Here is a 14,243-nt window from a genome sequence, read left to right on the forward strand (position 1 = left end):
CCTCATAGTTCCTCAGCACATAAAATAATGTATGAGGAGAGCGCTCGCCCGTGTCTTTCCTCAGGTCTTTGATGTGTAAGTGTAAGTGTTCAGACTAACTTAGCAGCAGTGTGAGTCTACAATAACTTGAATGTTGGTGAGAACAAGATTTACACCTGTATACGTTATTACCCCTGTTTTTTGCCCAGTAACTCAGTATAAAAAGCCTCAGTGACATAGGAACTCGACTTGTTCATCAAACTGCAACCATAATAATCCATTTAAGATGCTCTTACGCACTGTTTGTTGCATTACTAGGTAGTAGGACAGAAGGCAACTGAAAGCATATTTGAACAAGAGCAAACAATTACCTGTCTCTTTGAAGATTTTTTCATCAGGTGGCACCACTGAGCAGAGGCTGTTCAGGACCAGCGTACCCAATTTCAAAGCATTTTTCTCCGAACTCTTGTAGTAGTCCAAAGAATTGTGCGTCAAAACAAACCAACGCTTCTTTAGTTTCAATGAAGACATCTTTGGGTTGTTCTTTACTTCCTTGTGTAGCCATCCTGTTAAAGACACAACATGAATCACACTTTTATTTTTTTAAATAGAGTTGGACAAAATTAGGTAGGTAAAAGTTAGTTGTATACTTTCAACAACAAAAAAAATATGATGTGAATTGTCATCCCGCGTATTAAACAACTTTGAGTAAAATTCTCAAACAATGAAATGCTGAAGAGATAATAAAATTAGTCTGAGAACTTTTCAACTTAGGTGTTTACCTAAAAAAATTCTTTTGCTGATTTACAAAAACACTTTTGTCATCATTACCGTGTTTTTCTCACATGGCATAGCAGGAGTATAATTACAGCTGTATTCATTTGTGAATAAACTGCACCGTATAGAGATGAGGCCCCAATACTGCCATGGAATGCTAGCACACTACCCAGATTGTATCGTGGGAACAATCTCTTCGAAGCTTAATGGATGTTAATTACTTCGTTACTGCCCCACTCGGTTCTTACCCCTCACAATGAATTCTTGTCCCTCCACTCTAGTGTCCCCCTTCGACCTTTGGAGCAGGGTTATCCAGTGATGCATCTCTTCAGGAGTGTCAGCATTACAGTGAAGAACACGATTAGCAGTGATGATCACAAATGAATTGGGTCTATGAAAATAAATGAAGATTGAAAAAGACATTACAATCGACACACATACTGTTTACCTCACTCACCATAACCATAAACACTGTCCATTGTTTGCATTTACTCTTCAGAAAAATGCTGTCCACCTCTAAAGCATTTATTTCAACACCACTAAACCTAAAAAAAAAAAGCATTTGAAAAGACTCAAATATGTTAGGTTCACAGCAAAATGCTAGGGCTCTGAATGGTGGGAAAGTTTATATTAAATTGCAACTAGTCCTATCTCAAAATAAATCTATGGTGAGAAAAACCTCCCATCTTTAATCAGCTTTGGATGTGAATCAGAACTCTATTTCAGGGTCAGATCTATCTAGAGTGTCTGCTCCAGTAGTTACATTAGCTAAAACCAGCTACAATTTACAGAGGTCTATAGGAAGCAGCATGTGAACACAGATTCTTACATTTTTAATGCAGTGCAACCCAATTCGCAGAGGGTACAATCTATTTTTAATGAGAGTCTGGCTTTTACCCAATCCTATGCCAGGATTCACTGAAGCATGAAGAACCAGCCCAAGTGAACTGTGCTGATGGCTCTCTGGATTAGAGAGTCAGGTTCTTCAGCCTACAAACATTTGCTTTAACCCTTCACCGTTATTTTTTTCATCCTGGAACACACACAGTTTTTATAATCTGTATCAGCTATAGAAAATGGGAATGATGCAGTCTGTCCACCCCATGCATGAGAAGCTCATGGGTCTTCCTTTTACAGTTCTTGCAAGAAGGTAACTGGGTAGAAATTAGAACCAATCAAAATATTGTTCATGGGGATGGATAGGTTCACCAAAATATGTTACCATTCTCCAAAAACAGTGTGTGCCATGTACAAGCTGGATGGATGATGGGATGAAGAAAAAAGTAAATAAAACGATTAGAAGAAAAACTTAGAAAACTGTGTGAAGGGAGGTTACAGTAAATCAAGTAACATGAGAAGTGTGTAAGTTATCTTAAAAGTTATGTAAGAGTCACCTACAGCTAGTGCTCACCAGTGCCATGGAAGGGGATATGGGAATGAATCCAGTGTTTTGGTCACACCCACTGTGGTGCTGAACTGCGACATTATTCGGGAAGAGTGGCAGGTGAGGAACCAAGTGGCCATGTGAACTGAACAGAATAATTTTGTTGACCAAGTTTTAAAGTATGTGAAGAGGAGGCAGCTCTAGATTGAGCCACATGAAGCACACTCTAGAAAGCTGGCTTATGTGATATACAGGACAGGAATTATAGACGAGCTGTAGCAAGAGAACTGAAAAAGGAGGGTGCTAAGGTATAAACTAAGGGAGATCAAGCGATCAAACAGGAGGTTATGATCAACAGCAACCAACCTCTAGGCTGCCCTCTCCTCCTGCCCAGTTTAGGGAAAAAACCTGTTCTTGGGATTCTTTCTGAATATAGATTCAAAGGGCTCTCTGCTCAGCTTCTCTCTTTCGAGCTTGCAATAGTGGGTTCATATGTGTCAATATATGTGTCAAGATAAAAATTATCTGCTGCCTGTACTAGTCAAATTTGTTTCCTAACTGAAAAACCTTCCATCACTGATTTAGACTCAGAGAACTAACAAAAAAACCCAAACCCCACCCCCCAAAAAAAAACTGTGTGAAAAATGCTTACAGGAGAAATGCCTTTCTAATTTAAAATTTTGAAAGCTCTGGACACTTCTGTTGTATTGTTTAGGAAACCTGGTCTTATAATCACAGTGACTTGTGGTATCAGTGCGTGGCAGGCCAAGAACAAACCAGTAACTTAAACCCAGCTGTTTTGCACATGTGCAATGAGGAGACCGAAATGAGCTCCTACAGGACAAGTAATAAGTCACAGCCAGTTACCAGAGTCATAGCCTGAACCCAGATTACTTTTTATGCCCCAAACCACTGTTACTTGTTCAAGAACTAAGAATATCCTGACGGTTATTTTTTATGCTGCATTGTCTTCTTTATTATAAGACATTTTTATTCTGGGAAATAATTATCTCCCCTGTAGAATACAACATTCCTGCATGAGAAGGAACAGAAAAAATGTTAAAATGATTTTTTTCTGCCTACTATATTGCTAAAGGACTCAGAACTAAGCTGCTGTTTTTCAGGAGCATTACTTGTACAAATGAAAGAAATATTTAATCTTCTACTTTTGGATCACTTCAGTAGCTGAACAGTTCATATATGAAGCAGTGTCAGGGAAGTTAGCGAAGCCCCCACAAAACCACTGCCATTCCTATTCCATGTTTCAACATGCAGTGTTTAGTACTGTGAAAAGGGAGACAATAATCAATCGCTTTGATGCACCGTTGGTCAGTAAAATATGGAGAGTAAAGTATAAAGCATCTGATTTTGGTAAGAGAAAGGAGAAAAAGAAAGAAAGTGCCCAAGCGTGGTTCTGACTTACCTATCTGGATTGTCAGCAGCACAGACAGAGTCAATTAGTCCTACATCAAGTGTACCCTGTAAACAAATACCCAACCAGAAGAGGAGGAAGACATTTACTCTTACGTTACTCACAGTACTCTTGCCAGAGAGAGGTAAAAGGAGCAGCAGCTTTGTTCAAGCAAGAAGAACTGCAGATTTGGGCATCAGTTTTTTCTTAACCATTAAAACTGCAGAGGGCAAAACTAAGAGACTCAGATAAATAGACCCAGAAAAAGACTATCGCTAGTTAAGCTGGAGGCAGCTCAAAAACTGCTCTTATTTTCCTATGCTTCCAAACCTGCTTGAATTTTTCACCTAAAAGTGCCATCCCAATATAAATGGCACCCTCTCAGAACAAACTTCTGAAGCCATTAAGCAGAAGTTTTTATTTTCCTTTGCTTGATTTAGGTTCCAAATTTATCCCATTTATTCCCAGTGCATGTTGTACAGAATGATAAATGCAGGACCAGAGAAATCTCAAATCTCATACTCTTGGGTTTTTAATTTACTCATTAACTGTATCTTTGCAGAACTTCAAACTCAAGCATACACTGTGGTGTGACAGAGGAAACCACCCCCAAAAACAATACTCATTTTTTATCAAGGTGATCGATGGGAGAGGAATCAGAAGTCAGACTCTTCTCCGGTTCTGCCACAGGGTCGAGGACATGAAGCCTTGAGACAGTGTCACAGCGACTACCGCATTTAAGGAAAGATAGCTTGTGACTCTCCGAAGCTATGGCCGCCACAGTGCTCCTTGTTTTCTAAAAATATTTGCTTTGAAAAGTTCTTCAGATTTAGACTTACCACAGCATTCTGTGGATTTGCCTGCTCATCATGCATCTCTCGGATCTCTTGCTCTGTGGACGCATGGACTTGACTCAGTACACTAAACCACTGGCTGTGGGGAGAAAGGCAGCGGTGTAAGTAAAATGTTGCTTCTGCACAAGGCTTTTGGCACCTTTGTTCTGCAGAGATCTAGCAGGTTTTGCAGGTTTTTGAAATTGCTTAAGATTCCTTTTGTCAACACGCATAAAAGCAGCAAGGCTTTATGTCAGTTCAGGTAATCTGGGTACAAACAAGCCCCTCCAGATCTCCCATCCAAGCTCATGTCATACGATTCTTCCTAAAGACAAACACCTTGTGCAGAAGGTGGCATCTCTGAAAAACTGGCAGTGAGCACAATGAAATATCTGAATGCTTAGACAGTATTTATAACACATTCCCCACATTTCATCTGGAAAAAAATGCATTACTAGCTACACACGAAGCCTTTAATGGGAAACCCAACCTTCGGATAAATTCTGCTGCACTGATAGTGTGACTGGTAATAGTTTCTTAAAATAATACTTCTGCGAAGACCACCCAAGTCCATCAAGTCCTCTGTAGCACAACTGAGATGGAAAAAAGAATGAAAACCCCAAGCAAATACCTCTATGTTTTTTGTTCCCTGTGGAGCATTGGAAAATCCAGCTCCCAGAAGGACCAGCGAAGCCGAAACAGAGCTAATTTGTGCCGCTCCAGTAACCTCGTATATATCCGCAACAGGTAAACTGGCAGAGAGGTTTCCAGTATTTCGGCCCCTAGCGCTGAGCAGCAATTGCAGAGGGATTGAATTCTGACCACACCTTCTGCTTCTGGGAAATCTCTACCCTCTTGGCACTTGTATAAGATAAAACTCAACCGCTCTAAGCAATCCGACTGAAATCTGAGGGCAGAGCTTGGCCTGTTCTGCAGGTTCCTGAATGCCATTCTTTGAGATATGAATTTGCTATTCTAATGAAAACCACCTGGGGCCAAGTTTTCAAAGAGCTCAAAAGCCCAGCCCTTAAAAGAGACCCCTCATTTTTCTGCAGAGGCTTCTCCACCACCACCAGGTTGAGGGAACAAACGCAAAATTACTTGCTTTAAATACAAAGCTATCTTTTCTGCAAGTGCTTATAGTCACAGAATTTATGCCTATGACACTGAAGTGCTGCCTCCTTAATTCCGGCATTCAGAAGCCAACTGTTCCCCATAATGCAGACACCTGGAAATTGAACTGCCAAAATATCTTGAGAAAACCTGTGTAGTCTGTCAAACAGTACCATCGCTGCCATATCCTCAATCCTTTTTAACGGCTTATGCTTTCATTAGAAACAATGCAAGGCATGAAGAAAAATGGAGATTTAAAGTGCCTGACAATAAAGAAGATGAGGACATATTTAGTCCTGATTCTTTTGTTAAGACTCAGAGATACCGACTGAGAGGTCGTGCTCAACACTTAATTTGCTGAATGTAAGACAAGGTCACTGAACACCCCTCAAAATGAGGGAAAGGTCATCTAAAGAGAAAGAACCATCAGCTGAAGAAAACTAAATCTACCAAAAGATTCCCACAAATTCAATTCAGCTTCCATTTTTGGGCTCAGAAATTGAAAATGTATTTAAATGCCAATCTTCTATTTAAAAACAAACAAAAAAAGACTTCATAGCACTGTATGCACAGTTAGTAATAATTTATTATTGGATTTTAAAGAACAATTCAGAGTTTTCCGAATTTCATGTAATCTTTGTGTAAACAATGAAAAAGAAATTAATCATGGCACTTTGCAAAAGTCAAAGGCAGATTTTACTCTGCTTTCTTGCCTCTCAGGACCTCCTCTGGTTTTCAGCTGAGTCCTAGAACCCAGGAACAGGGCAAAAGACAGGCTCAGGGGCTTGAAAGGAATAAACCCTCAGCAATGGCTGCCCACTGAGGCATTACTTCTTTCCTCAAATACACTTCCATGATCAAAATAGTAATATCTCTTTTGGGGAGGGTGTCAGGTTTCTCTTCCTTTTTTTCCATCATTTGAACAAAAAGCAACCTCAGATCATGATCTAGCCCATGTACAAAGTATTTTTTTTTTTCAATAGCAGGTCCAGAACCGACAGAGTCTAATAATTTTGTACTTCACTTTTAACAATGCCAAACATTAACGAGGCTTTGACTTAAGCCCATCTGCAAAACCTTACACATCTCCCTCATTAAAGTTTTCTGGGATGACTGAGAGTAAAGGGACATGAAATACAGTGGTAAGAAGTATTTAATCTGGATGGTGTGTTATGTGTACTATACACAGCAATAGCGTGTAGTGTCTCCTCCCCCACGTTTAAGAAAAAAACAAGAGAGATGCATGACAACAGACAAGTCATTACACTGATAATTTCGTATCGGTCCCTAGGGCATGCGCACAAGTCTAATAGAAGAGACTTTAGCTAAGCCTTCATTTTAAAATACGCTCATGTGACACAAGAACCTTAACAATCGGTATTGGAAAGCTCGTACTTATTTCAAGGGTAATTTTAAGGATGCCTGAAAATGAAGAATGATTCTGCACTGTAAGCATTCTTAAATTTGTACTTAGGGTTCTGTGATATACGAAGGTATTACACCTTTAAAAAGAATAGGATATGAAGCAAGTTTCCAGGCTTCAGAGCAAAACTAGCTCAAGTGATGTTGACGTAGGCATCCTGTATTCTGGCCTTGGGGCAGCAAGGCAGTGGGTAATAAGCTTTGATTACTAAGTTCACTTTATTTAAATGCTTGATTTTTCTGGGCAAGCATATTATTATCTCGCATGAACTGTAGTGTTGGGATTTTTTCTTTTTAAAAAAAGATGCACTACAACTGATCTGACAAGTCAAGCTTGCTCCTCACCTACCAGCCTCCCCCTACAGTTTGAGACGGATCCTTTAGCAACAAAAGCAAGACCCTTTTTAAATCAGCAGAAAGGGAAACACTCTGTTGCATGCTTCTCTTATTCATGAACATGATTTCACCCTAAAATCCAGTGACACATTACAACTTTTACCTGAAAAAATTTTAGGCTCTGCTTAGGCAAACAGATCCCAACCCTAAAGAACAGTACTTTATTTCAGGCAGATTACAGGGTCTTAAATATTGATTTAATCTATGCAGCTAAACACAGCAGGGTAATGGTAATGCACAAGACAACCATCAATGGCTGATGACTGCCTCTCTACAGACATACTGTATTTCAGAAGTTTGCTCGTAATAAATGGCCAACAGCCAAGTTCTAGGCAAATTTTCATCGGCAGCCTGACTCTTCCCAGGAATGTTCTGCCACAAGATTTTCTTCTCAGCAGGCCTTTCGAAAAAGTGTTAAATGCAACGTGTTTAACACAGCCTGAATACTTAGTGACAGCGGGCAAACAAATTAATGACAAGCACAAGTCAGAACGGCATAGAGGTTAAAAAGGGAACAAAAAGAAAAGAAAAGAAAAAGGCCTGATGATTTTCATACCTTGCATCCTCTGGAGACTCAGCAATTAAGTGGTAGGTCCTATCACCCATTATTAGATCAATACCATTTTCTTTGCCAGTGTTATCAACAATCTCTCTGAAAAGAAGGAAACGCCAAGACTGAGCATTAAAGATTGTCAACATTTTGAAATTTCTGTTCTGCTGAGAGGCTCACAAACTACTGATACTTAAAATCAGCAGTCAGCCTCATTTTCAAGACTCACAATGTGATTTATCAGACAGTATTAGTTTACCAGACTATAGTTGTTATGTTGTGCCTGTACGTTACAAATATTCAAACTACTGTGAATGTCACTATACCAAGTCGGCTGTGATTGTTTTAACAAGAACTAAAGAAAAAGCATTATTAAACCTCAAGAGAGGCAGGGATAACTGATTTGAGAAATGGATATATTTCTGAACTGGCTGCATACCCAAGTAACTTTTGGAGTGGTAAAAAGTAAGCTCTTGAAGATTGAAAACAAAAAGCAAACAAAACCTGGATTAGTGATTCTGTGTGATTGTGAGTCAGCATAAAGACAATTCCAGACATGACTTCCAGAGAAAACTGAGCACTCATCTGCTGAAAAGTTACATCTTTCTTATTTGTAGTTTGGACATGTAAGTATTGATATATTAAACACTCATGAACCACAAAGTACAAGATTTTTAAGGAGTAATTTAACTCTTACATCAGGTTTTCCTGGAGCTTAAGAAATCAACTGGATTTCCTTTTTGCCATTTTACTATATTTATCTGAAGCTAATTATTTCCTTAACTAGCTATACTCCCCTATCAGCTATACTATTCTCATAAATCTCTAACCTCTAAACAATATATGCAAGCTCTCCTTATCAGACTCATGAGGACAACTTATCTGCTATTAAAACAAGAAACTGTAATTCTGTACTGTTTTCTTTAGTTTGGCTTCCTTCCCTCCCAATAACAGTGTCCAACAGAATACCGCCCTGTTCTGTGTTTTAAGTGAATCAGCCTAAGATTTATTTAATTTGACCAGGGTCCCTAATATGGCATGGTGAAATGTGTAAGTCACATCATATGTTAGGAATGCACTCAGTGAATATTGAAGTCACTGAGAAGTTATTGCTCATTTCTCATGATACACAGCTTTTAAATATAAGTACCCTTTCATTTAGCTATTTCATACACAAATACTCATTGATTGAACCTACAGCTCAAGTCAGGTTCAACAACCTTTACCTGACAATTTTAAAGGTACGTTCAGCAAAGAAGTTCGATAGGGCACAGTCAATGAAACAATGTGATGACAACAGAAAAAGAAGGTTTAAACATATTAGAAAAAGAAGCTAAAAAATGCTATGGTTCATGAGACAGAGTCAAATTAGGTTTCAACAACAATAAAAAAAGTTGTGGTGGGAATGTCAATCTCTATTCAGAGACCTGCTTGACATCCACAGCCCATTGGTTTCACAAGAGCAAGTCAGGAAGCTCACTGAAACTATTTACATTGCCCTGCTTGAAATCAGGATCAAGCCAGAACTTCCAAAGAAATTATTAATCTAAGCTTTCAATCTAGTTTAAGGACTCTGTTAAATTAACAAAATAAAATGGACAGTTGCAGATTACAAGGAACAGAGTGGAATCAAGTGTTACAGCCGTTTCTATTTTTCTCTACCTGGAAGAAAGCTTAGGTACACTTTTATACAGAAATGAGACTACCAATGTTGGCATACTCTAATTTTTAAATTAGTTAGATAATCCATAAGTTTGTAAAGCATAGTGACTGTTTAGAAGGAAGAATACCATCCCTTAGAAAACTTTTTCGATGCATGCTTCAGGAAACATAGAATTTTAAGGCATAAGGAATTTCAGTTAGCAAGACAGGTTATTAAGTTAGGTTTAGTAATTCTATTCTTTTTAAATGAATATACGCATTTTAAAGACTTTTCTACCACTACCACAATTATTTCAAACATGAAAAAAAAATGTAAATACATACAGAAGATACAGCTTTGACCCATGCTAACTTAATATATCCAGGGCCTATTAATTCCACCCTCTCCATTCTAGGTTTGCCCGCAGCTACGGACTTGGCAACGTGCCCCAGATTGCCTTGGGAATCATTACAGGCTAAGTAGGGCCTCTAGTTTGGGAGAAAGCATAGACGGGCTCATTATAGCAGCAATTTTCTGAAGTATTTTGGCACTGGCTTAGCTCCGGCGCACTCTGTAGCCTTAAGAGAGCCAAGCAAGGTCAACACTTGCTTTCAGTAACTTCATCATACACGCTCTCATGCTTGCATTCACACACTTTGAAGGCAGGGCACTCAATGTCTTCCACAATTAAGCCCCAAGAAGCATTCAGGAAGAACTACGGCTAACACATAAACACATATAAACCTACTTGGCAGTTCGGACATCAATAGCACCCTTTAGCTTTTCTTCACTGTCATTTTCAAAGTACATCAACCTGGACTGTCTGAGAACAAACCATCGTTTCTTCCAGTTCCTTCGGGAAAGCGTAGATGATCCACCCCCCTTTTTGTGAAGCCAACCCTGCTTAAGTGCTTCCTGCTTGGAACGAAACCACAGGAAGGTCTCATCTTTCAGGACACACCAGCGTCGCTTCCACGTGTTTATTAAGCCACCTGGCAAGAGACACAGATGTGGGTTTATACGTAGTGAAGACAAACAATTATATTATAAAAAGAAGCTGTGACCAAACCAACGCTGGAAGATGCTGACCAACAATGCTGTACTTAAACTGAGTCTCTGCTGTAAGCCATGAAACCAAAGATCTCATTTTTGCATATCCTTAAGGCCATCAATATTGTTGGTAATCTTATTATAAAAGATCTCTATATAACAAAATCATAGATGTAACATATAATTATATATACTTATACATAACATATATAATAAATAATAAATAATTAAAATTTCTTATTGCATATGAGAATCAGATCTTTAATACTGTTTTCTATGTATCTCAATGATAATCTAAGAAAAGTTTAGTGTTAAAACTCTCCTCTCTCCAGGTTTTTAGGACACAATAACGTTAAACTCAAAAGCACAAAAGCTGGAAAAGCTATACTTAGAGCAGGAAATATACCACTGGGAGCTCATTCATACCGAAGTGTGGCTAAACTGTCTAAACTTCTTGTGAGTTTTGTTATGGTAGACAATACACCTTGCACTGCAGTTACATCACAGTCATAAAAACCTTAACCAAAGCAATGTACTCCTGTCATTCCACAAAAACTTACTGCTAACTGTGTCAGAAAGTAAAAGCCATGCTAGTCATCACTGCATTATTCTTCTCACAAACATACCTGTGTGCACATTCGTCACTGTTCCTATTCCAGGAAAATAAATTATGCTACAGTGATGGGTATCATGCAAGGATTCATCTAGATTACAATTTACTATCAACCATCAGAAGATAAAACCAAGAATCTTAACCAGAGAACTCCTATGTATGTCCTTTCAGAGTCTCTCACGCCCCTTTGCTACCCATATCCTTGTTTGTGTCTTTTGGATCCAAAATGAAAGTCAACTGAGGTCAGTAAAACTGGTCTGCAATGTGTAATGCTGTCTGTTACAAGGTTCTGGGAGCAGGAATCAGCTTTCCTCAAAATTTGGTACAATTTCACTTCATGAGTTATTTTGCTATATTTACCCTGGATATTCCATTGTTTACGAGCCAGCAGAGGTGTAAAATGAAACAAAGGCCACCCAAAATGTTGATGTTCCTTTGCAGAGGGGAAAAACATTGCTAGACGTAAGCCACTGCGAGTAACTTAATTTGAGAGCAGCTCAAATTAAGTTACTTTTTCATCACTCTTTGTAAGAAAATAGCTTCACTCTACAGGACTTGGAGTGCAAGGTATAATAACGATTTCTGGTTATTTTGTATATTTAGTGAATTCTGATTCGCCCAGTACCTTTCATGTACAGAAAGCTGTGAAAGTAGGGCAGGCTGACACAGCTATAGACTGAATCCCTCCGGTAGGAAAGTTCATCATCTGTATCAAACCTGGAGTCAAAATCTTCTTCGCTGTCTTCAAACTACAGAATAAAGGAAATAAAGGTGAAATGATCTTTTGGGAAAGAGTTTAGATAAAATTTATTTAGAAGTCTTCAGCTAAAACATTTTATGATGTATTGGAAGAACACGATTGCTGGTTTTCCCAGCTAAGGAAGGAGCACATCGTACTAACTTGCAGCTTGAACTGTTTGATTGCACGCTAGCCCTAATGTCATGTAAGAAATCTATGAAACAGCTTTGTAGCTGCTCAGGAAAGCTATCCTTTTGCAAAAACATGGCCAGGGTATGCTACCTTGTGCTACCCCCTCCATCACTGAAGTGCTGTGGGTAACAGTTTAGAGACGTCTTGGAAAAGAAACACATTCCACAAGCTGTGGTAATAGCTTTCCTCCACCCTCTCCCCAAATAATCAGAATTTCTGTTCTGTATCTGACACACACAGAGAGTCGTGCAACAGGAAGGAGTCCTCAACCGGGACAGCTAAAAGTGTTCTCCTTTTAGGCAAGAACTGTCAATTTATCCCAACAACCGTGATGGCTCTCTGACTGGTTTCCATTAGCTCAACTGTAATACATATTTTAGTGTTAACAATTTCCTTCCAAATAAGTCAGTGTTGCTGAAATACTTTTTCACTTTCCCAGCCACACAGCCTCAGAAGTATTCTGTGCATGGTCAAGGAAATCATATTCTTGCAAAATTTGTCAGAGCAAAGCCCACAGTGTACTCGGTAAACAGCACTGAAAAAGAGCTCTTCAATATGTCAATTCTAATATTTGCCATCATGTGAAATTTACTCTCCAAGTCATCTCAAAATACACCGGGCATTTCACGGACTTCTGCAAGCAGTTTATTCCATACTGTTGCAACTTGCATACGTAACTGAACCTGTTTTTTCTGAAATCAACTCCCCACCATGCTATCTGGTGCCCCCCCTCAAAACACACACACAGAGAAGAATTTTGCTTATGAGTTGCATCCAAGGCCATATACTGAGCTCCTCACCAAGTAATGTGCAGTTCTGCATTAAAACACATGGAACCATATCCTTGCACAAGCCTAGGACTGCAAGGAGCATCTGAGCTGCCTCTGACTAATGCACTCACCCCAGTGGCATCTAGATGGCAACAGACAACTATGTCCAGACGCAGTCTAAGCAAGTCAAATAACACAACATAGACATTTGTTAGAACAGCTACAGTGACTGTGCAGATGCAGAATGGAAAAAAAAATTCATAAGCACATATGAATTATTAGATAATAAAAACAATGATACTTACAGAAGACTGAGCTCCTTCAGAGCTAAACCGGTATGCTCCAGAGCTATTGTATGTCCCCACTGAGCATCGGTAGTCTGGTGACCACTGGCTACTGTGCGAATTAGAGAAGGTCACACTGCTACCAGAAGTAATAGCACCATCTTCATAATCGTCTTGGTCGTAATCATAGTCTCCATCGGGAGAAATAAGTTCCACAGAATTTGGGGGTCTACACGATACATTTTCGGGCATGCAGTATGTGGATTCACCGCTTGAAGAGTTGTGGAGACTGACTGTATCATGGGCAGGAGGTATAAGCATGGTGTTGCTAGCAGCAGGAATTGTTGGCACCACAGTATCATTCATATAGGGATCCTCTTCTGAGGAATCATCACTTGTTCTGATGCCACTGGTCCTTTGATCAGAATGGCCATGCTCACTTGGGTTGGGTGAATCTTTAAATGCATCATCATCAGCTTCAAAGCCCTCATCTACCTCCTCCTCAGGATATGGCTGGCTGAAGTTAAAATTGGGCTTTTCACTGCAGGCATTTCCAGTCTGTTCAGTCAGCTCAGCAGGATAGCCGTTGCCCACAGAGAGAGACTTCTCAATGTTTCGGACACATTCATCAATCTCATCAAAGTTCAGAGATTCCAGGAACTCCTGGGCTGCTCGACATGCTTCGTCCTCAAGCCGCCGGAGTTCCTCATCTCGAAGCTGCTGCAGCCTCTGCAATGAAGCCTCTGTCAAAGACAGCTCCTGCTGCTTCTTCACGCGCTGCAAGTCTTCAATTTCTTTTTCCAGACGCAGGATTTCTTCCACCTGCCTGCTTTCTTTCTGCTTCTCCACCTCTTGCTTTAGCTCTGCCTCCTTCTGGGCTTTCTGAATGGCAGCCAGTTCCTGCTTCTTTCTTTCTTCTTCAGCCTGCATTCAAAATAAAATAAATAAAAAAAAAAAAAAATAAAGCCCCCCAGTGCAAGATTGCTTTTAAAATTTATTTATTTCTAAAGCACTATGATCCCACCGTGCTGTTTGTTTGAAAGGATCCGTATCCCTATATCAGAAAGAAAAGGAAAGAAAAAGAAAAA

At 39.5% G+C, this 14,243-nt stretch overlaps 1 protein-coding gene across 5 annotated transcripts in view; it reads right to left on the bottom strand.

Annotated features, from left to right (window-relative positions):
• Window positions 1-14,243, bottom strand: part of MYO10 (myosin X) — a 228,795-nt gene that overhangs the window by 13,184 nt on the left and 201,368 nt on the right. For all 5 annotated transcript variants that reach the window (XM_064443415.1, XM_064443416.1, XM_064443418.1 and 2 more), the window contains 8 exons: window positions 13,177-14,079; window positions 11,796-11,919; window positions 10,256-10,499; window positions 7,872-7,967; window positions 4,391-4,484; window positions 3,564-3,619; window positions 1,005-1,147; window positions 351-545 (listed from right to left, as the gene is read on the bottom strand). In XM_064443415.1, the coding sequence (XP_064299485.1) occupies window positions 351-545; window positions 1,005-1,147; window positions 3,564-3,619; window positions 4,391-4,484; window positions 7,872-7,967; window positions 10,256-10,499; window positions 11,796-11,919; window positions 13,177-14,079 (1,855 nt within the window). The remainder of the gene's footprint in view (window positions 1-350; window positions 546-1,004; window positions 1,148-3,563; window positions 3,620-4,390; window positions 4,485-7,871; window positions 7,968-10,255; window positions 10,500-11,795; window positions 11,920-13,176; window positions 14,080-14,243) is intronic.

Source organism: Phalacrocorax carbo, chromosome 2 (genome assembly GCF_963921805.1).
Source record: "Phalacrocorax carbo chromosome 2, bPhaCar2.1, whole genome shotgun sequence".
Classification (NCBI taxonomy): Eukaryota; Metazoa; Chordata; class Aves; order Suliformes; family Phalacrocoracidae; genus Phalacrocorax; species Phalacrocorax carbo.